Source organism: Ochotona princeps, chromosome 1, assembly GCF_030435755.1.
Source record: "Ochotona princeps isolate mOchPri1 chromosome 1, mOchPri1.hap1, whole genome shotgun sequence".
NCBI lineage: Eukaryota > Metazoa > Chordata > Mammalia > Lagomorpha > Ochotonidae > Ochotona > Ochotona princeps.
The window spans coordinates 111,061,775-111,081,882 of record NC_080832.1 but is presented as its reverse complement, the minus strand read 5'-3'; the positions used below and the strand labels follow the sequence as shown (position 1 = coordinate 111,081,882).

The window sequence follows — 20,108 nt, the reverse complement described above, 5'->3', positions numbered from 1 at the left end:
TGGATTTTTATGCACACAGAAACTGTCCTTGACAGTTAAACCAACTTGGTACAAGATTGGGCAGCCCCACTAGTTCAGTCTCTGGTGAAGGCCTTCTTGGTTACACCACAATATGGTAGAACAGTGGCAAGGTGCAGTAGTTCGGGTGTTGAATGTCTCTTCATGTTTCAAAGGTTTGGCTCCCAAGATGGCAATTTTGGGAGATGATGGAACCTTTTGGAAGGGGGACCTGGTGGGAGATCCTTGGGTCTTTGAGGGGTAAGCTCTCAGAAGGTAGTTTCTGGCACCAGGCTTATTAGAAAAAGCCTGATGTTCCTTGGTTCACCCGGTGCTTTCTTTGATGCATACTCGATTTTTCATGGGCCTCTCACCTGAGCTGAAGCCTGCACCATGTCTTTTGGACTTCGAACCTACAAAACCATGAGGTAAATAAACCTTTTGTTTTAGGAAGTTAGTTGCCTTCAATATTTTATTAAAATGATGAAAAACTGGCCATGCAAAAGGCAGTCAGCTACATGCAGCAGAGACCAAATATATGGGGTGGCCTGGCTCTTAAAAACTACTGCAAGTCTTTCATCTCTGTAAATCTTTCAAATTAAAAAAAAAAAAAAAAGAAGAAGAAGAAGAAGAATCTTCCTGGGCCTGGCATCTGAACAGGATACCCTGGTCCCACATCAGAGTTGTCTCGGCTTGATGTCCATCCAGCTCCTGTTTCTGGCTTCCTGCTCATGCGGACCCCGAGAGGCAGTGCAGATGGCTCACAGGATAAGTTCCTGCCACACAGGGGAGACCTGCAGTGACTCTTGGTTGCTGCAAAGCAGCTGTGAAGTAAACCAGCAGATAGAGATAGGTGCTTTCTTTCCCTCTCAAATTAGGAAGAAATAAAGGCATCCCTACCCCTAGATGGTAATCTAGGATCCAGCCTCTCCTGTATGGAATGAAAAGGTTTACGTTGTCAGTAAAGAGGGCCAGTCAGGGGGATCACCAAAGGGTCCAGTTAATACTAGCGTCCAGCTGTACTCCAAACTTGCTGAATCCAAGCCTTTGGGGAATGGGACCCAAGAATATGTTTTTAGTAGACTCTTCTAAATGACTCTGGTTGTCAGCTAGATTTAGACCACTGGACAGTGCAATCACTAAAGCTTCTGCTCCCAGAATGCTGTTTTTCTGTATACTCTGATATAGTGGATTCTGAGTGACTTCACTGAAAGCTCCTTGAATGGCGTAGGTCTGTGTCTTAGGTACTGCCTTCCTCCTTGCTGTCAATCCATTAAGATCCTCATTATCTCACACATAGACAGTTCCAACAGCCTCTTATAATCCTTCAGGTTGTTTGCATTTGTTTTATTGCAACATTTTCAAAATGACACTTCTGAATGCAGAAAACTTGGGTCATAGAAGAGTCCTAATCTATTGTACCCTTTTAATTCAAGGGTCTCTAGGCTGGCTCAAACTCGTTTTGCAGCCTTGACTTCCCCGAAGCAGTGTGTGCAGCCTTCTAGCCTATGTGTTGTACAGCTCCCTAGGCAGTGGTGCCTGGCACTGCCTGGGCATCATGATGTGATGGTGACCCTGCTTCCTCATCCTTTTCATGGCTAATCCTTCACTCTACCCTTCTCTTTCTTATTTTAAAAAAGTCTCATCTAAAAAAATTCTTTACTGTCTGTTGCATGCTCTTTATTCTGTCTGGGATGATCTTTTACCTTTTCTTACCAAAATTCTGCATAATATCTCTGCAGTGGAGTATTATGTAACTATTAAAAAATGAGTGTGTTAACGCATAGGATGTGATTTCCAGGACAAACAACATATCAAGGTACCAAAGATTATGCATAGTACTTTATCTTTTGTATAAGAAAAAAGAGAAGATACTAGCATATGTGTTTACTTATTTCTAAAAAAAAAAACCATAATTGAAACTAGTAAACCCAATGCCATGGTATGAGTGTATGTCTCCAAAATTCCCATGTTAAAACTCAGACCCCAAAGTGATGCTCTCAGGAGGCAGAATGGGCTCTGCCCCTGTGGCTAAGACTGCAGGGAACTTCACTAACCCCGTGTGTACCCCAGTGAGGCTATGCCCATGAGGGAGCGGCCTCAGCAGACACCGGCAGCTGCTGCTTCCATCCCAGTGCTCTTAGACACTGTTGTGTACAGACTGCCCAGTCGCGGGTGTTCTGTTAGAGCCACACAACTGGGCTACCTCGCCATGTTGTCTGTGGTTAAATGAGAACGGGGAAGGGGACTGGTGGGTATTTCTTTTTTCGTATGAGTTTAACTTTTGAACCATATAAATGTTTGCACAGTCAAGAAATAAACTTAATGAAAGACATGCTGTGGTTAAATATAGTGAGAAGCAGATGAACCCCAAATCTACAGGGAAAAAAGACTTTCCATCTATATTCCCTAAAATACTGAAGCTTAATAGGCTTATTTTTAGTATTGGCATTATACCATGAAAACCAGTCTACAAACCAAGATTTTCAATCTGAGAGGAATAATGAAATACTAATATGTAGTTAGGAAAAACTGTAGTGTTCATTTGAATTGAAAATATCAGTATAAATTCATGGGCTCAGCACGGTGGGTGGCTAAAGTCCTTGCCTTGCACACCCAGGATCCACTTCCCATCCAGCTCCCTGCTTGTGGCCTGGGAAAGCAGTCAGGGACGGCTCAAAGCCTTGGGACCCTGCACCCATGTGGAAGTTCTGGAAGAGGCTCCTGGCAGTGTTGACCACTCCGGGTGTGCTTCCAAAAGCTCTTGGACATTGGAATTCAAAGACAAGTTTAATTGATATAGAGAACTTTTGAGAAAGATGCGTAAGTTCATAATATACATTTTCATGAATTTTTTGAAGACCTCTCATACATGCTGATAATATTGAGAGAGCCAAAAACTTTCCTACCATTTTGAGAGATTACAAGAGACCCTAACTGATAAAAGTGTTTAGTTATACAGAACATCTAGATATATCATTAGACAACTGTATAGCATTTAGTAGTTTAAAATTCATAGGCTTGATTTATAGAAATACCATGTTTGTTATCAATAACTATTGGGATTAAGTGTTAGTAGTGATTATTGAATTTTATTCTCTCTGCCAGAACATGCTTTACTTCATTCTATGTGTGGTCTTTGTTGTTTTATAGACTTCCAGAGAGATGTGAGCAGATGATGGGAAACAGTCAGTGACTCTAGCCACTCCTGACACACTCCCTGCAGGCATCTGCCCCGCAGCAGTGCCCTCCCGCTCAGCTCCAGCCAAGTCTCCCCCCACAACAGTGCCCTCCCGCTCAGCTCCAGCCAAGTCTCCCCCCGCAGCAGTGCCCTCCCGCTCAGCTCCAGCCAAGTCTCCCCCCGCAGCAGTGCCCTCCCGCTCAGCTCCAGCCAAGTCTCCCCCCGCAGCAGTGCCCTCCCGCTCAGCTCCAGCCAAGTCTCCCCCCGCAGCAGTGCCCTCCCGCTCAGCTCCAGCCAAGTCTCCCACATGAGCAGCAGTGCCCTCCCGCTCAGCTCCAGCCAAGTCTCCCACATGAGTGGCAGGAACATCAACACTCTGGCTATCATCCTCTCCCTTCCCAGGAGGGCACTGAATCAGAAGTGGGCCAGGACTGGTTCTCAGATGGAGGCTTAACACTGGGCCACAGTGCCTCTCCCTCTGTTTCTTCAAGTTTTAGAAGTGTTGACGGGGGGAAAAAAAAGACCCTTTAAATAAATACATTAAAAGGCACACTGGGGGTAAGCGTTGTGCAGAAGGTTAAGCCTGCGCAGGCAGAGTCTCTGGCTTGAATTTCATCTCTGCTTCCCTTCCAACTTCCTCCTGAAGCCCACCCTGGGAAACAGCAGCTCAAGTATTTGGGTTCCTGCTGCCCAGGTGGGAACTTCTGGCTCCTGGCTTCTTGCAGCTATTTGGGGAGCGAACAGGAGAATAGAACTGAGAGAGAGAGAGAGAGTGTGTGTGTATGTGTCCCTCACCTTGGAAACAAATGAGCTCTCCTGTTTTACTTACCAGGTGAGCAAAGATGAGACAGACTGAAGCGCTGAGTGCTAACGTGTCCCACACACTCCGTGTAGCTGGCAGGAGTGTAAAGCGACAGGTTTCCAGAGCACAATCTGGCAGGATATGAAAACTTGAAACTTATTTACCCTTTCCTATAGCAGCTTTACTTCTAGCAACTTATTCCAAGTAAATAATGGTGTAGCTGCCCTAAGGGTTTTTGCAGGATTTTACTATAGTTTGTTGATTTTTTTTTTAAGTTTTTTTTTTTTTAATTTGTTGATTTTTATAGGATTTGTATCTACACTAGCTGCTTGGTGCAGGCTGAAGAATTTGGTGTCATTGGTTTATTCCTTAGGCTTCATAGGTCAAGAGGTTTTTGTTCTATCATTCTGGGATTATACAATATACCAGAGATTAGGTGATTTGTGTGTTTGTGTCATTAAAGATTAATCCTGAGAATTTTTAAAAACAGGGAGTTTGTGCTGAGACCCAAATCCTTTTGGACAAATTAGGCAAACTGGGTCCTCTTTCAGAGTTGGACAGTACTGTTGGGGAAGCGACTGGAGTTGGAGATGATGACCAATGCCTCCTCTCCATAAGGGTTGCATTCTCTTAGAAGAGTATATATTCTGGGCCCGGCACAACAGCGTAGTGGCTAAAGTCCTCGCCTTGCATACGCCGGGATTCCATATGGTCACCGGTTCTAATCCTGGTGGCCCTGCTTCCATTCAGCTCCCTGCTTGTGGCCTGGGAAAGCAGTCGAGGATGGCCCAAAGCGTTAGGGCCCTGTACTTGCGTGGGAGACCCAGAAGAGCTCCTGGCTCCTGGCTTGTATTGGCTCAGTTCCAGCCGTTGTGGCCACTTGGGGAGTGAACCATCAGATGGAAGATCTTCCTCTCTCTCTCTCCTGCTCTCTGTATATCTGACTTTCCAATAAAAATAAATAAATATTTAAAAAAAAAGAGTGTATATTCCTCTGTAATGTGTTCATCAAATGCAAATACCTATTGCAGTCTCAGAAAGTCACTTTCTTTTCACCTACCAGAAATAACTTATCCAGAGATTTCAAGTACATCTTTTTATTATCTCACTGTACACAAATTAAATGAAGCTTGGAAGCTTGGTACTAAAGAAGTGTTTTCCCTATATTCCATTGTAGCAAAACTTTTTCTTGCATTGCAAGGATTAAATGAAGTAATTTACCAATCTGCACAGATTCTCTAGTAAGAGGTTTTTTCAGCCTTCGTGGGTGTGGGTTCAGGAGAGGTTTGAGAGAGCAGCAAAGAACAGGAGCACTTGTGTCCAGGCTGTGGTCACAGGGTTCTAAACAGGCTGTGAAGGGACTGAAATTCAGGTCACGATGCTTATTGGCACCTCTTGCATGCTCACAGATCAGACTATTCAGAGCCTTAAAACTGGGGAAATTACTGCTTCCTACATAGCACTGGTGAGTATGCAGGCTCTATGCAGACAAATTGCTGATTTGAAATATTCTTCTGCCAGTATGCTAAGTGACAATGAGCACAGGATGAGCTTTGGGAATGCTCTGAATAGCTGGGGAATCACAGAAGGGATGCAGGATGTGTTGAACCAGAGGAAGTTGTAAAGCCCCCGTGTGGCTCCCGTGGCCCCTCTATTTTGCCTGACCTGTGAGGTTCCTGCATGTGGCAGTGACTCAGTAAGGGAAGATAAATAGGGGAGCTGTAGGGGCAGACACATGGTGCATTAGTTACATGGGAGATCTCACTTTCTCTGCTTCTGCCTTTCAAATAATCAATAATTACAAATTTTTAAACAAAGAACTTTAGTACAAGTCTAAGTTTGTTTTGTTTAACTGAGATGAATTTTAGTTTCAGCTCTAATAACTGGCATTATTGTTTCTAATTTCCTGGCACCATTGGACTCTCCCCAGCCCTGTGTCTCTGACAGCGCCAGCTGTCAGTTCTCTGGCTGCTTCACAGCATCCCTGGAAGTGTGTTTGGTGAGTTCTAAATTGTGCATATTCCTGTCTTTTAGGGGTGCTCTCTGATCAAGCACACCATTCCAGATTACACAGCCCAAGGATGAATGTTCACCGTGGCGCTGACAGTGACAGGTTATTGCGGCCAGAGGCCAGCTGCCTAGCGGATGATCCTGCAGCCTCAGTCCAAGAGAAAGAAACAAACAGCTTGGCTTCCCCTGGTCTTCATAATCTTCCTTATCCCCTGGGTCCCAGAAGTGAAGGTATGGCGTTTAGCTTCTCATTGAGTTTAGATTTCTGATGTGTGAATATCTCCTCTGCCCAGGAGATATGTTCTTCAACTTGATCTAGTATCCTATAAACTGGCATAGTTTACACATCACAAAAACTGCCTTTCACAGAAAATCACTTTTTGAATCAGTGTAGCACATCTTACTTGGTGAAACTTTTGGAGTCAGAATCCCAACAGATTCAGATTCTAGCCCTGCCACACATCAGCTGCAACCATGCATGAAGTGCTTACCCTTTCAGAGCCATGCCTCCCGACTCCACAAAGCAGGGGCACTGCTCTTCCTCCCTCAAGGCTGCGGGGCTAATGAGTTATCAGGTGTGAAAGCTCCTGATTAGTAAGAAACAATATCCATGGCAATAGTGCTACCATTTATTGAGTATGCACTGTTCTACAACTTGGTATACATTCTTTAGATCAACTGTGGCAAAGACTACGCCCTACCAAACCTGCAGTATTTACTTTATGGCCTTTCCAGATGTTGCTGATCCCTGCTGTGTCTAGATGTATCCTCATGACCATCATCCTCGTTTTACAGATGAGGAAAGCAAGGCTTAGAGAGCTGAGATGACTGGCATGGGTCCAGCCTGCTAGTAGGCAAGAGGCTGGGATGTGAATCTTTCTGACCAGGCACATGACTTCCACCCCCAGGTTACCCCACTGGGGAACTCTATACAGTGAGTCCCTTCCTACTCGTCTTTTTCCAGAGATTCAGGAATCAGCTGGTGTAATTGCTTCTTGCTGGGGGAAGAGGAAGCATTCCAAGCGACTAAATGCATGATGCAGAGGCTTGTTTCATTTTTAATAGCAATTTAGAGAATGAAGTCCAATGAAGAGAGACCAAAGTGTTTCTCAATACAGGTTATCTGTGGGTTGTACGGAAGGTTATGCAAACCCAAAGCCATAGTGAAAATGTATCAGAAACTGTAGAATGTGAACTCTAAGAAGGTTTTGGTCTAAATTTTGGTTTCCTTTTTGTCTATAAACAACTAAGAAGAAAAGGAGAGTCCTGTAGCTGACAATGTATCTGGTTATCAGTGTGAGGGAAACAGTAACGGAAAGTTTGGCCAAATGTAGGAAAATATTAACCGAGTTGCAAATCTAGGTGAGATGGACACATGCATATTGAATTGTCCATGCTCTGTGTGACATTTGTCATCACTTTTCTTTTTTACACATGATAGTATATCCGTTAGAAGTGTCCTGGTAATCCTTCTGTAAATACTCCTGGTTGTCTCCTGTATACATGCAGATTTTAGACCTTGAGTTTGAAGTCTGAATAATATCAAGCAGTAGTTTTTATTTTTAAGTGCACTCAGTCACTAATGAAAAGAACTCTGAAGGATATGGAGTAAACATCTTCATGCTCACTTTACAGATAATAGACCAGGGTTAAGAAAAGTAAATATGCCGTTTAAAGACTTTTTGGTGTTGCTCAGACAAAAACTGAAGTAACGTGCATAAATCCTAATGCACTGAACTTCACTGCTCAGAAGACCTGTCTGTTCACACGTGCTCTAGGATTTTCCTGTACATGGTGATGAAGTGTTTTCTGGGGATTTCTAGAAAAAGTGATTCTTATGACTTGTTCTGGAAAATGACATTTAAAAACAATTGAGAAGAATGTGAAAATGTAGAGTTGGGGCACACATTAAGAGTAGCATGTGGCAGTAGAGGTGAAAACAGCAGGAATTAATGGCTTCTGCACACTCACACTGAAGGAGTCGGAGTGGCGGGGACTGCTGGGTCTCCTGCTCTGTATACATATATCTGTACTTTCAGATTTTTAAATTATTTAAAATGTGGGCATCCCTGCCTTCAGTCCCACCTACCTGGCCCCATGCTACACATAGCTATACATGGAAACAGACCTGAGGGAGGTTAGGGTGTTTTATGTTTGTGGTGATTTTGCTGTAGACACCACCTGAAAGTTTGGTTTTCTGTTTGCTTGCTTATTGTTTGTTTTAAGAAAGTAGGGTGATTTTTCTCCAAGGCCGTGGCTCTCAGGTTATTTTGGGTTGTTTGTATGATCTTTTAGACCTTTCACGTGACTCTGCTGCTCAGCCAGCACACCTTCAGTTCCCTCACGTAATGCCACTTGCCGAAGACATCAAAGGCTCTTGCTTCCAAGGTGGGAATAAACGGAACCATGAACCCTTTATTGCTCCAGAAAGATTTGGAAACAGTAGTGTGGGCTTTGGCAGTAACTCCCATTCCCAAGCGCCAGAGAAAGTGACGCTTCTTGTGGATGGCACACGTTTTGTTGTGAATCCACAGATTTTCACTGCTCATCCGGATACCATGTTGGGAAGGTAACTGATGATCATTTCCTTCCAGATTCGCTCTGTTCTCTATAAATAGAAATACCTGCTGTTTATCTTGCGTTGGCTGTGAGAGTGAAAAGCACTGCACTGCTTATTTTTCTGCCTTCCTGCTTCTGTGAAAAAGGGAGTGCAAGCCGGGAAAAACCTTGCGTGTGTTGGTGACTTGGGGCGGAGGGGGTGTTCCTGTGCAGAGCCTGCGAGGTGCGTGCGCCTGTGGGAGGGACCCTGCCGAGTGCCTGTCCCTGCTCTCTCACTCGCTCTACAGTTGGGATAAGGTGAGACCTGAGTCATGCTCTTTTTGCTATACATACAAAATGGAACTGGGCAAATGGTCCACATGATCTAAGAACATTTCTTCCAAAAAGCCCCTCATCTGCTGCTTGTTCCTAGCTTTAGGCTTGCCCACAGGAGCTGTGCTGTCATTTCCTAATGGCTCAAGTCCTTTGAAAGGGAACCTTTTTACTTAGCTCTTCTGTAACTTCACGATTGCTCTCCATCTTCATGTCCCATTGTCTGCGGTTTCATGTAGACCATGGTCATCTCCTCTCACCATTTCTTGCCTCTCCCCCTCCTCACCCCTGCCACCTTTCTGGATTAGAGCTGAGAAATCAAAATAGGCTGCTCGGGAGGGGTGCTGGCAGGAGGTGCTGTGGGAGCTCCCTCCTGCACAACCACAAGCCTTAACATGAGAAAGAAAAGATTGGGATGAGTTTAAAAAAGAAAAAAAAAAGTAATAATGACAGTAAAAGTAATAATGACTTTGTTTTTAGGGAGAGCTACTCCTTAGAAGTAGATTTGAGGTATCTGGTGCATCAGTTGTGATGGCTTCCTCCAGGCCCGCACTCCACGAAGCATCAAAGGACTTGGTTTCCTGCCACTTACAGAAGAGACCAGAATGAGTTTCTAGCTCCTGATATTTAGGACATTTGGGAAGTCAACCAGTGGATGAGAGAACAGCCCCTACCCCAAATAGGTTTAAAAAATTTTTAAAGGAAGTATTTTGTTTAAAGATACAACTTCACCCACTACTTGAAACTAATTTGAATTGAATTGGAAATCAGGATGAATCACACTGAATTGCTGAATTCCAAGCTAAATGGGATTCAGCTATTGACTTATGTATATTATCGAATATTTTCACAATGAACCATTTTTATAGAGTCAGATATATCTACATAATTCTCAAGTATCTACATCAAGATGAAAGTAAGATGTTAAACTTTTTTTTTTAAAAATTAGCACTATGTTTTATCAGGCATAACTTAGTGTTACTACCATACCCAGGCTCACTCCACTCCAGAAAGTAGTCCTCAGCCCAGGCTGGCTGTTTTAGACAAGTCACCTCTGAAAATAGTGATCAACACATGAAAGGTGGCAAGCAGTATTTAGCCTAGCAGTGTAGACCCCGCATCCATTAAAGCATGTGGGATTTACCTCCGGGCTCCAACTCCTCCTTATCATTGTAAACTCTGGGAGGCAGTGGTGATGACTCAGAAAAGTGGGTTCCCGCCATTCACAAGGGAGAGACCTGGACTGAATTCCCTGTTCCTGGCTCCAGTGCCTAACTGTTGTAGGCATCTGTAGAATGAATCAGTGGATGAGTGCTTATTCTCTACCTCTTTCAAATGCATTTTTAAAAGAGAAAGGGGACCAGCACTGTGGTGTAACAGGTAAAGCCACTGCCTGCAGCACTGGCATCCTACATGGGCACTGGTTCAAGTCTCAGCTCCTCCTCTTCCAATCCAGTTCCCTGCTAATGCGCCCAGGAAAGCAGCAGAGTATGACTCAAGTTCTTGGGCTCCTGCACCCATGTAGAAGACTTGGATGAAGCTTCTGGCTCTTGGCTTCAATTTGGCTCAGCTATGAATGTTGCAGATATTTGGGGAGTGATAAAATTGCTCTCTCTTTGTGTTTCTCCCTTTCTCACTGAAATTCTGCCTTCAAATAAGAACAATAGATCTTTGAAAATAGAAAGGCAAGCCTTTTCTGAAAATGGATTTTGGTTCTTTAAATCTAGAAAAAGGGTTATTCCATGAAGAGGAAAGTCTGCTTCTTAATTGAAGTGGCTCATTCAGCTGCATAGACTCACAAATTCTCTAAGTTACTTAAGTTTGTTATGCCTATGGCTACAACACATTATTTGTAAGCCTAACCAGTGAGCACCCAAATGGGGACACTAGTACAAAGAGGGATGAACGGAGAATAAGAATGATTAATACAGGTGCCTGCTGCTGCTAGGTGAACACTGAGTCGACTAATGAAGGGAGAGGCAGGTAATACAGCATTTGTTCACTGTATTGATCCATAGCTCTCTTAGCTAGACTTTAACTAGAGCATTCTAGAACAACATCACCATTCTTTGGTGACTGCCTTTATCAGGATGAACTTGGGCATGACACAGAGTGATTGGGAAAACGAGATGGGCAGTCGTTTTCAGACCTTTGAATAGCAGCTGATTCCGAGTGGAGAACGATTATGAAAGTTCAACAGCAGCACTTCCCAGCATGTTAAGGAAGGAGTTTGGGAAATCAACTAATGCTGACCAAACATAGCCAGGACTTGCCCTGCCTTTGTGCTGTCTTCCCATCCCACACCTCTGCACGTGCATGGCAGGAGTAGGAGTCGTGGGCTCAGTGAGACAGAGGAGAGCTGAGAGAAGAGCTGAAGGATGAGGAGTAGGAAAAGCAGGACCTCATCCCCATTGCCCCGAGCCGAGTCCGAGTTTGTGAGCAGAGCAGGCCTGCCCCTCTGAAGAGCGTGGGACTGCTGATAAAGCTTGAATAACAGCATGTCCCCAGAGTTCCACCATTGAGATATGTCCAATACATGAATTTAGCTGCACCTGCTACTACAGATTTGTCTGTCAGATTGGATGCTAAAAGCCAAACTCAGAAATATTGGAGGGGAGCAAAATATTGAGGAGAGAAAGCAGGAAAGATGAGGAGTCGAGGTGCACCTTTTTGACTCGCCAGTGTATCTTGGGCAGCAGGGAGGGCCAGACTTGCAGGCACTGTTTCCTTGCTTCACTCTCCACATGAAAGCCTTGAGGGCTTCCTGTTTCCTTCCTCCTCCTTACACACAAGTGCTCAAAGCAACTGCTGCTTTTCCTGTCTGAAGGGAGCTTCCTAAGATTTTCGCACATCATATAGGAGTTGGATCCCAATGCTGCTTGTCCCTGCACAGTGAGAGAATGATGAGGTGGAGCAGGGAGAGGTCTCATCTGGAGGAGGTCACGTTGTTGCCTGGGTGTCTTTCAGGATGTTTGGACCAGGAAGAGAGTACAACTTCACGCGGCCCAACGAGAAGGGAGAGTATGAGATTGCCGAAGGAATCAGTGCCACTGTATTTCGCACAGTGCTGGTGTGTACTTTTTGCTCCTGTGTTCCCTCTCTTCCCCAGAGGTGTGCCTGGGCAGCAGCCTTGAAGTCCTGGCAGCTGTGTCCTGACTTTAGGGTCTCTGCTTTCCAGGTGCTGCCTGTCCCTCTTTATCGTCTGTTCTGCACTGTGAGCCCTGCTCATTTGTGTGGGCACGGTTGTTACCAGGTTCTGATTAAATGTGAGCAGGATGGCCAGGAGCCACCTTGCCACCTGCCAAGTCAGGTGACTTGGCGATCATCCCAGTCACTCCCTAGTCTCACAGAACCGTCAGGGAAGAGGGTTGGAGAAATGATCCCTCATCATACTCTTGGCCTCCAATTCGTCTTCCTCATCTGCTTACAGGATTATTACAAAACTGGTATCATCAATTGTCCCGATGGCATCTCTATCCCAGACCTTAGAGACACATGTGATTATCTCTGCATTAACTTTGACTTCAACACCATCCGATGCCAAGATCTGAGTAAGTACAGGAGCCATCACCGGCAGCGCTGGCGCTCTGAAACTGACATTTTTATAACTAAACAGAAGGCGTTTCAAGTGTGGGTTGAAAGTTGTTGGCTGAGGCAGGGATGTGATAATAAATAACCCATTTCCTCTACTGCTTCAAAACATTGTGAGGAAGTGGAGCAACAAAGGAAAACAGGTAGTAAGTTCTAAATTTAGCTTGACTGGTGTACAAGTCACCACGCTAACTGCTTCCCTCTTGGGACCCTGGTTTCTCAAACTCTGACAAACAAGGACACCGACCAGCATGAAGAGAGGCTCACTGCAAAAGGCAACTGGCAGAGACTGGCGGGGCTCTGTATTGCTATTTTATTTAAAAGATCTATTTATTTTTTTTTATTACAAAGTCAGATATACAAAGAGGAGGAGAGACAGAGAGGAAGATCTTTTTGTCCAATGATTCACTCCCCAAGTGACCGCAACAGCGGTGCTGAGCCGATCCGAAGCCAGGAGCCAGGAACCTCTTCCAGGTCTCCCACACGGGTGCAGAGTCCCAAGGTTTTGGGTCATCCTCGACTGCTTTCCCAGGCCACAAGCAGGGAGCTGGATGGGCCACCAGGATTAGAACCGGCGCCCATATGGGATCCCAGGGCGTTCAAGGCGAGGACTTTAGCCACTAGGCCACGGCGCCAGGCCCCTGTGTTACTATTTTGTCACTAATTTTATTTGACAAATCCACCAAATTGGGCTTCCTTTATTTATTTGAAAGGCATAGTGACATAGAGGGAGAGATAAAGAGAGAGCTTCCATCTGCTGGTTCACTCCCCAAATGCATCTCACAGTCAGGGCTGGGCCAGGCTGAAGCCAGGAGCCAGGAACTCCAACCTTGTCCCCCATGTGGGTAGCAGGAATCCAGGCAGGTGGGCCAGTAGCCACTGCGTCCTCAGTACATTAATAGGAAGCTGGATTGAAAGGACAGAGTAGCTGGGACTCGAACCAGGCACTCTGACATGGGATATGGGTGTCCCTAGCAGTAGCTTCAACCACTGGCTTTAAGGCCTGCCTTTTTCTCACTGTTTTAATGTAATGTTCATTAACTGCTGTACAGTTATGGAGTCACTGAAGTTTTTTTAAGATTTATTTATTTTTCATTACAAAGTCAGATATACAGAGAGGAGGAGAGACAGAGAAGATTTTCTGTTCAATGATTCACTCCCCAAGTGACCCCAATGGCCGGTGCTGTGCCGATCCAAAGCTAGGACCCAGGAACCTCTTCCAGGTCTCCCACACGGGTGCAGAGTCCCAAAGCTTTGGGCTGTCCTCAACTGCTTTCCCAGGCCACAAGCAGGGAGCTGGATGGGAAGTAGAGCTGCTGTGATTAGAATCGGCGCCCATATGGGTTCCCGGTGTGTTCAAGATGAGGACTTTGGCTACTAGGCTATGCCTCCGGGCCCTGAAGGTTTTGTTTTGTTTTGTTTTTAAGATTTATTTATTTTTATTGGAAGTCAGATATACAGAGAGGAGGAGAGACAGAGAGGAAGATCTTCCGTCCGATGATTCACTCCCTGAGTGGATGTAATGGCCAGAGCTGAGCCAATCCAAAGCCAGGAGCCAGGAGCCTCTCCGGGTCTCCCACATGGGTGCAGGGTCCCAAGGCTTTGGGTCGTCCTCGACTGCTTTCCCAGGCCACAAGCAGGGAGTTAGATGGGAAGCAGGGCCACCAGGATTAGAAACAGCACCCTTATGGGATCCTGGCGCATGCAAGACAAGGACTTTAACCGCAAGGCTACTATGTCAGGCCCACCACTGAAGACTAAAGTAAATTAACTCTGAAATATGGATGATAACTTCATTTAGCCAACGAAAAGCCTGAAAACTTGGTTTGGAGCTTTAAGCTTTATGAAAGCAAAGATTAAAATTCCGATTGCCTGGTTACAAATTTCTGAGCATGCTGACATTTTTACAGAATTGTTCCTTAGTTTTCCTAATGCATTTGTCTGCAAGTTGCATCAACGCCCTTGGGTTGGTGCTCCACTGTGGTCCTTTAACTCGACGGGCTCAGGCCCCGGGGCGTCTGCAGGAAAGATGCTGCAGTCATCGCCAGTGGGTCCGCCTCAGGCAGAATCCATGTCTGCCACGTGGCACTGGCTGTCCGCCACAACACTCCAGGAGTGTTAGTACAAAGTTGAAGGAAGCATGGTAGAGTCAGTCTTTACACACGCCTCTCCTCTGGACCTGTTAGCAGCTGTCACCTCAGGCTGTCCACAGTCCCATCAGCCAGAAAGCTTGTTGAGCTTCATTCTCTCTCCCCAGGTGCTCTGCTGCACGAACTGTCCAACGATGGGGCTCACAAGCAGTTTGATCACTACCTCGAAGAACTCATCCTGCCCATCATGGTCGGTTGTGCCAAGAAAGGGGAGCGGGAGTGCCACATCGTTGTGCTGACGGATGAGGATTCTGTGGACTGGGACGAAGACCACCCCCCACCCATGGGGGAGGAATATTCCCAAAGTAGGAGACCCCTGCATGGTGTGGAAATCCTCGGCAAGGAAATCACCACCCAGAGTAGCGGCTCCCCCTGGTGGCCGTGTGCAGCTCACTGCTGTGGTGGTGAGGAGCACCCAGCAGTGCCAGCCCGGCCTTTATGCTGGGAAGTGGAGTGCAATTGCCCCTCGCACGCCACCCCTGCTGTGTGTCCTGGTCAGAGATTAAATGTCTATATCATTTTCCTTTTTTTCCTTTAAAAACTGTTTTTCTATTGTAGTAACTCAAAATTCAAAAATAGAAAATTATATACATTTTTAAAAAAATCTTCCTACCTGTGCCCTCCTTAACCACCACTTTTTTTCCTCCAGTTCTTTATAGCTCTAAGCTCTACAGATTCTTCAAATATATTGAAAATCGGGATGTTGCAAAAACAGTATTAAAGGAACGGGGCCTGAAAAACATTCGCATTGGAATTGAAGGTAAAGAACAAATCCTGGTCAGTAGACAGAACTGCACATGGGAACAGGTTGCCCATCTGTAACCACACCTTATGTCCTCAAAATTCAGCGAATGGGCATGCAGTAGAACCCTGTTCTCACTCAGTTATACAGGAGTCCTGCTTGTCATTTCTGTTCTCATATTGCATAGCTCTGACCTCATGTTGCAATTTAGAAATTAGACAGAACCACTCTGAACAGTCTTGAATGGTGACTCCCACCTTGTGGTCCCTGGGGAGGGGCTTCATTCTTGGAGGATGGTGCAGCCATCCTGGTCTGCCTCCCATGGATCTTTGCCTCTGGTGCTTTGCTATTTTTAACATTTCACTTAAAAAAATGTTATTTGAAAGGTCAAGAGAGTTCCATCTGCTTGTTCATTCCCCTAATTACTACAACAGTCAGGACTAAGCCAAACTACAGCTAGGAACCAGGAACTCCATTCAGACCTCTCACCTGGATAACAGGACCCAAATGCTTAGCCTGTCATCTGCTATCTTCCCAGGCCATTACACAGTGAGCTGGATTGGAAGCAGAGTAGCTAGGACTTGAACTGGTACTCCAATATCAGATGCTAGTTTTCTAAGCAGTGGTTGGAAACCATTGCACCACAGCACTTGGCCCCTACAACTGCCTCATTGTTGCACATTCAACCCATTAGATCTCCATTCTATCTGACTGTAGAATTTGAAGGTGGAAAAAAGTTTTGAGATGGTCCATTAAATATGCTTCGACTGTGCCTATGTGGGAAACCACAGGGACATGGTAATGAAGGGTCACAAACCCAGGGCAGCCCATCCAACTGTTGATCAGAAATGTTCCCATTCATCGGGTACTCCTGCCTTCTAAGTGTACTCTCTGAAGATACTTAGAATGAGAGTCTCACATTTGCATGTGACAGCCTGCCAGGTATTTTCGGCAGTAATCTTACTTCTTTTTTAGGCTAAAATCACACATTTTCTTAATTTTCTCATAAAGCATGTCCTCTAAGCAACAGATCCCAGGGGACTGGAGTAGCCATACCATGGAAGGATTCTTCTGTAGTATTCTTACCAGCAACTGAAGTCTCTTGAAATACTAGAGGCTTCTCTCCTCTTTCATTAAAAGGGCTGGAAGTCTTGTTCCTTTGCTTGTGTTTGTCCTTCTGGGGACAAACCCTGCTTACCTGAGCAGGAGGGGAGTGGGCATATAAGTGGCTGGGCAGGGAGCATGCAACAGGCACTTCCCATGTAGTGTTCTTGCTGTCTTTGGGCTTGGGAGGAAATTCGTGTCTTAGGTAAAAGGAAGTATGAATGCCAGAATCCTGACAGCAGCCTTTTTCTGGGTTTCAGGCTACCCTACCTGTAAAGAGAAAATTAAGAGGAGGCCTGGGGGTAGATCTGAAGTCATCTATAACTACGTGCAGCGCCCCTTTATCCAGATGTCGTGGGAAAAAGAAGAAGGGAAGAGTCGCCACGTGGATTTCCAGTGTGTTCGAAGCAAATCCCTCACGAATCTGGTAGCTGCTGGGGAGGATGTCCTGGAGGACCAGGAGACCCTCATGCACCACCCACCGCAGGTCGACGAGCTGGACCGGCTGAATGCCCCACTCGCTCAGATGGCTCCTAACGAGTTTCAGGACTGAGGCCTGTGGCAGGCTCCCCCCTCGTCACGGCTGCCCACGGCCAGGGCGCCACGTCCTCCCCGTGGTTTGTCTCACCCTGAGCAGGAGACGTGCTTATCCTGTCCTTTCCCCTCTCCCAGGACTAACGTCCTGTCAGTGACCTCTGCCTCTGGCGGGAGACGAAGATGGGCTTGGCAGCGGAAGTGGGGTCTGGTGCTGCTGAATCTTCACATAATCCCTGAAGCCACAAGGAGGCAAAGCCTCCAGCAGTCCTCGTCCTTCAGACTGTCCTGAATTTTTATACAAGGCAAACTATGTAGTAGCAAAGGGACCAAACTCAGAAGACAATCTCTTCTCTTCCAAAAGCAGGCTGACGGGATGCTCGGCAGAGGTTCTCAGAGATGCCATTCCCCACGGCCTCTCCACCCTGCTGCCTCTGGGGAGAACTTGGCTCTTAACTCAGAACATCCAAAAGGAAATTCTTTAGTGTAATTCTCAATAATGCAACAAACAGTCCCAAACCACCTGGGTTCTTTGGCTGGAAGAATAGCGATGGAAACATGTTTAAAAAACCTTTTTAGCCTCAACGACTTTGAGACTAGGAAAATAGATGATTTGTTTTTGGACTGAAATTCAGCTGTAGTAAGAGAGCCTCCCATAGCAGGGCAGTTGATTATCCTGGCTGGGAAGCTTGTGTGAAGCCACAGATCTTGACACCCTAGGGCAGCACATGGCCATGGGCTTGGCTGGGAGACAGGCAGGAGCTCAGAGTTTTCGAGATGAGGGCCAACACCATTCCCAAGTGCTCAGCTTCTCACATTTGGATGATGCCAGGGAGGGACAACCATCTGTATAGGGTTGTATATGGGACTTATTGTGTACATTTTTCTCATACCATGGCATTTTTTTCTAGTACCATTATATTTGTCCTTTAAATAGCCAACTAGCTACTCACCCAGTAAGAAAATATTACTAATGTCATTCCCTAAGGAAGGGTGAATTGAGAGGAAATCAATCAGCTCTGTTAACAGCGCGTGTGGCTGCCCCCCACATCACTCTCTTCAGCCCGTGGGGGCTGCAGAGCCCTCCTTGGTGTCTCCATGGTTAACAGCAGAGCTTAATTGCAGTACAGAGCTGGAGAGATGATTTGGGGGATGATTTCCCACTTTGTGACAGAAGTCGACGTTCCGGTCGCCCACCCTCAGTATTTACCCTCAGATTGTGAAGAGGCACAGTTGGTTACCTTGCGTTAAGAAAGAATATGGCTGGATTTTGTAAATTTCATTCTGACATCGTATAGGATGAGCCATTTGATTTTGTTTACGAATGTCGTAGTTCCAGTCCTCAAAAACAAGCAGTTACTGAAAGCTCCCGCTTCCGGGCTGGACCAGGAGCGCGCCTGGGAAGTGTTCTCTTTGTCCGTGGAACTCAGTATTGTGATTCCACACCCCCCACAGCATTCTGACGATCGCTGGCCTACATCTGCCGGGGTACCGCGGCCGGCACTTAGGTTGGGGTTGTTTGTAGCTAGAAGGTCATTTTCTTTCTGTGAAACCAGTTGGTTCATGTTGGAGGTCAGATTGGGCTTTGCCCTTACCAGCACCACACTCACCCTCAGGAGCGTCTGACCAGCCCAGGTAATTGTTCAATGGTGCTTCCTTTAAGCGTTAGTGATTTTCATTGACATTACAAAGAAAGTTGAATTATCTAACGTTTATGTAGTCTGCAATATGTGTAACTTATTAGTTTATGTTAAGCATTTAAGTGTAAACACACACTTTGATTAGGGCTTACGTAGGTTTAAAAAAACAGGCTAGATATCAAAATATGGCATGTACTTGGTCCTTTGTTCTGTGTAACCAATTAATTTCCTCAAGCTTTCAACAACCTGACTTCCCAAAATGGGTTAAAAGGCTTTTGGTCCAAACCCATGATGTTTAATTAAGTGGAAGTCTGAAGATGAGTCTACCGGTGTCATCAGTGGTGGCACCTCAGGACCAGCTGGGACCGCAGGCCCCTTTCTACTGTGCCCACCTGCAGCCCAGCATCACTGCTGCCGGATGGCTTCCCAGCCTTGCCTTCTTCGTTCCCCAGGGTCAGGGCACTCCATGAGGGAAAGACCTCCTGGTCCTCACAGGATCAAAGGGAGGTGGTTGCAGTCATCCCATTAAGAGCCCATTACTATGGGCAAGAGGCATTTCTAATAAAAGAGGTGGGATTGGGTTGGTGTTTCTAAGTGCCTAAATAAGAAAACTGGGTTGTTTCTACAGAAAACATTTTCATAAGAAAATGGTTTTGCCCAGACTGTCTTGCTTAGAACAGCTCAGCAGGCCAAAATGAAACTTGAATTGTAGATTTAGAATCTTGAGTTTGTGTCTGCATCATATCATGTTGTTGGGAACTGGAGAGAAAGCCCAGTGTTAGATGTATCAGGTTAGAGTATTTCTTGATGTCTCCACAGTGGAGGGAGACAGGGATGGCAAAATGTGTCAGGAAGATAGAAAGGAGCTAGATTATGATACAATATGCAATAGCAACATTCTTTTAAGCTAAATTCCAAGAGTATAGTGTGATGGATACAGGTCTATGAAAACACTGCAGAGGAAGCTTGCTCAGGACAAATGTACTTGGAAATAGTGTTCCAGGGGCCTGAGGTAAAATTTCCAGAGCAAGACTTCAACTCACTCTGTATACAATGTGATCAAGCCTTTTTTGAGTGTCAATAGAATGTTAAAAATCAAGGGACTTTAGTAATTTGTTAAATGCCACTTCTTGCCATCGTTTTGAAACTTCAGATGGGCACAGGAGTTCAGGAAGCAAACCAGAGGCCTTCATGGAGTGGGAGCACTGCAGAGCACCGTGTGGGTCAGCTCTGCCGGGGAAGGAACAGCACATCTTCTAAAGGCAAATGTGTAGGTTTTGCCTCTTTACTTGTATTTACTACAGAAGTTGCACTTGTTCACCTACCAGTGTTTACGAAATCCTGTATTGGAGATTTTTTTTCTATAATAAAATACTATCATTTGTGTGTCCATGTTGCTTCTTAGCAGAAAACGAGAGGGATGCCAGGTGTCAGAAGGGACTTGGGAGAATAGCACCTGTCACAACCATCTCCTCCTTTCCCAGAG

At 45.6% G+C, this 20,108-nt stretch overlaps 2 protein-coding genes across 5 annotated transcripts in view; one reads left to right on the top strand and one right to left on the bottom strand.

Annotated features, from left to right (window-relative positions):
• KCTD20 (potassium channel tetramerization domain containing 20) overlaps positions 1-17,219 on the top strand; it is a 30,879-nt gene extending 13,660 nt beyond the window's left edge. Inside the window, exons 2-8 of one of the 4 annotated variants that reach the window (XM_058664074.1) lie at positions 6,015-6,221; positions 8,286-8,559; positions 11,829-11,931; positions 12,292-12,412; positions 14,710-14,907; positions 15,252-15,362; positions 16,709-17,219. In XM_058664074.1, coding sequence (XP_058520057.1) covers positions 6,062-6,221; positions 8,286-8,559; positions 11,829-11,931; positions 12,292-12,412; positions 14,710-14,907; positions 15,252-15,362; positions 16,709-17,001 — 1,260 coding nt within the window. In that variant the 5' untranslated portion in view covers positions 6,015-6,061 and the 3' untranslated portion in view covers positions 17,002-17,219. Of the gene's footprint in view, positions 1-6,014; positions 6,222-8,285; positions 8,560-11,828; positions 11,932-12,291; positions 12,413-14,709; positions 14,908-15,251; positions 15,363-16,708 lie in introns of those variants that run through there. The other 3 variants (XM_058664071.1, XM_058664083.1, XM_058664090.1) reach the window with 3 other exon arrangements.
• Positions 1-20,108, bottom strand: part of LOC101526420 (serine/threonine-protein kinase 38) — a 113,520-nt gene that overhangs the window by 48,316 nt on the left and 45,096 nt on the right. The gene's annotated exons all lie outside the window — the stretch shown is intronic.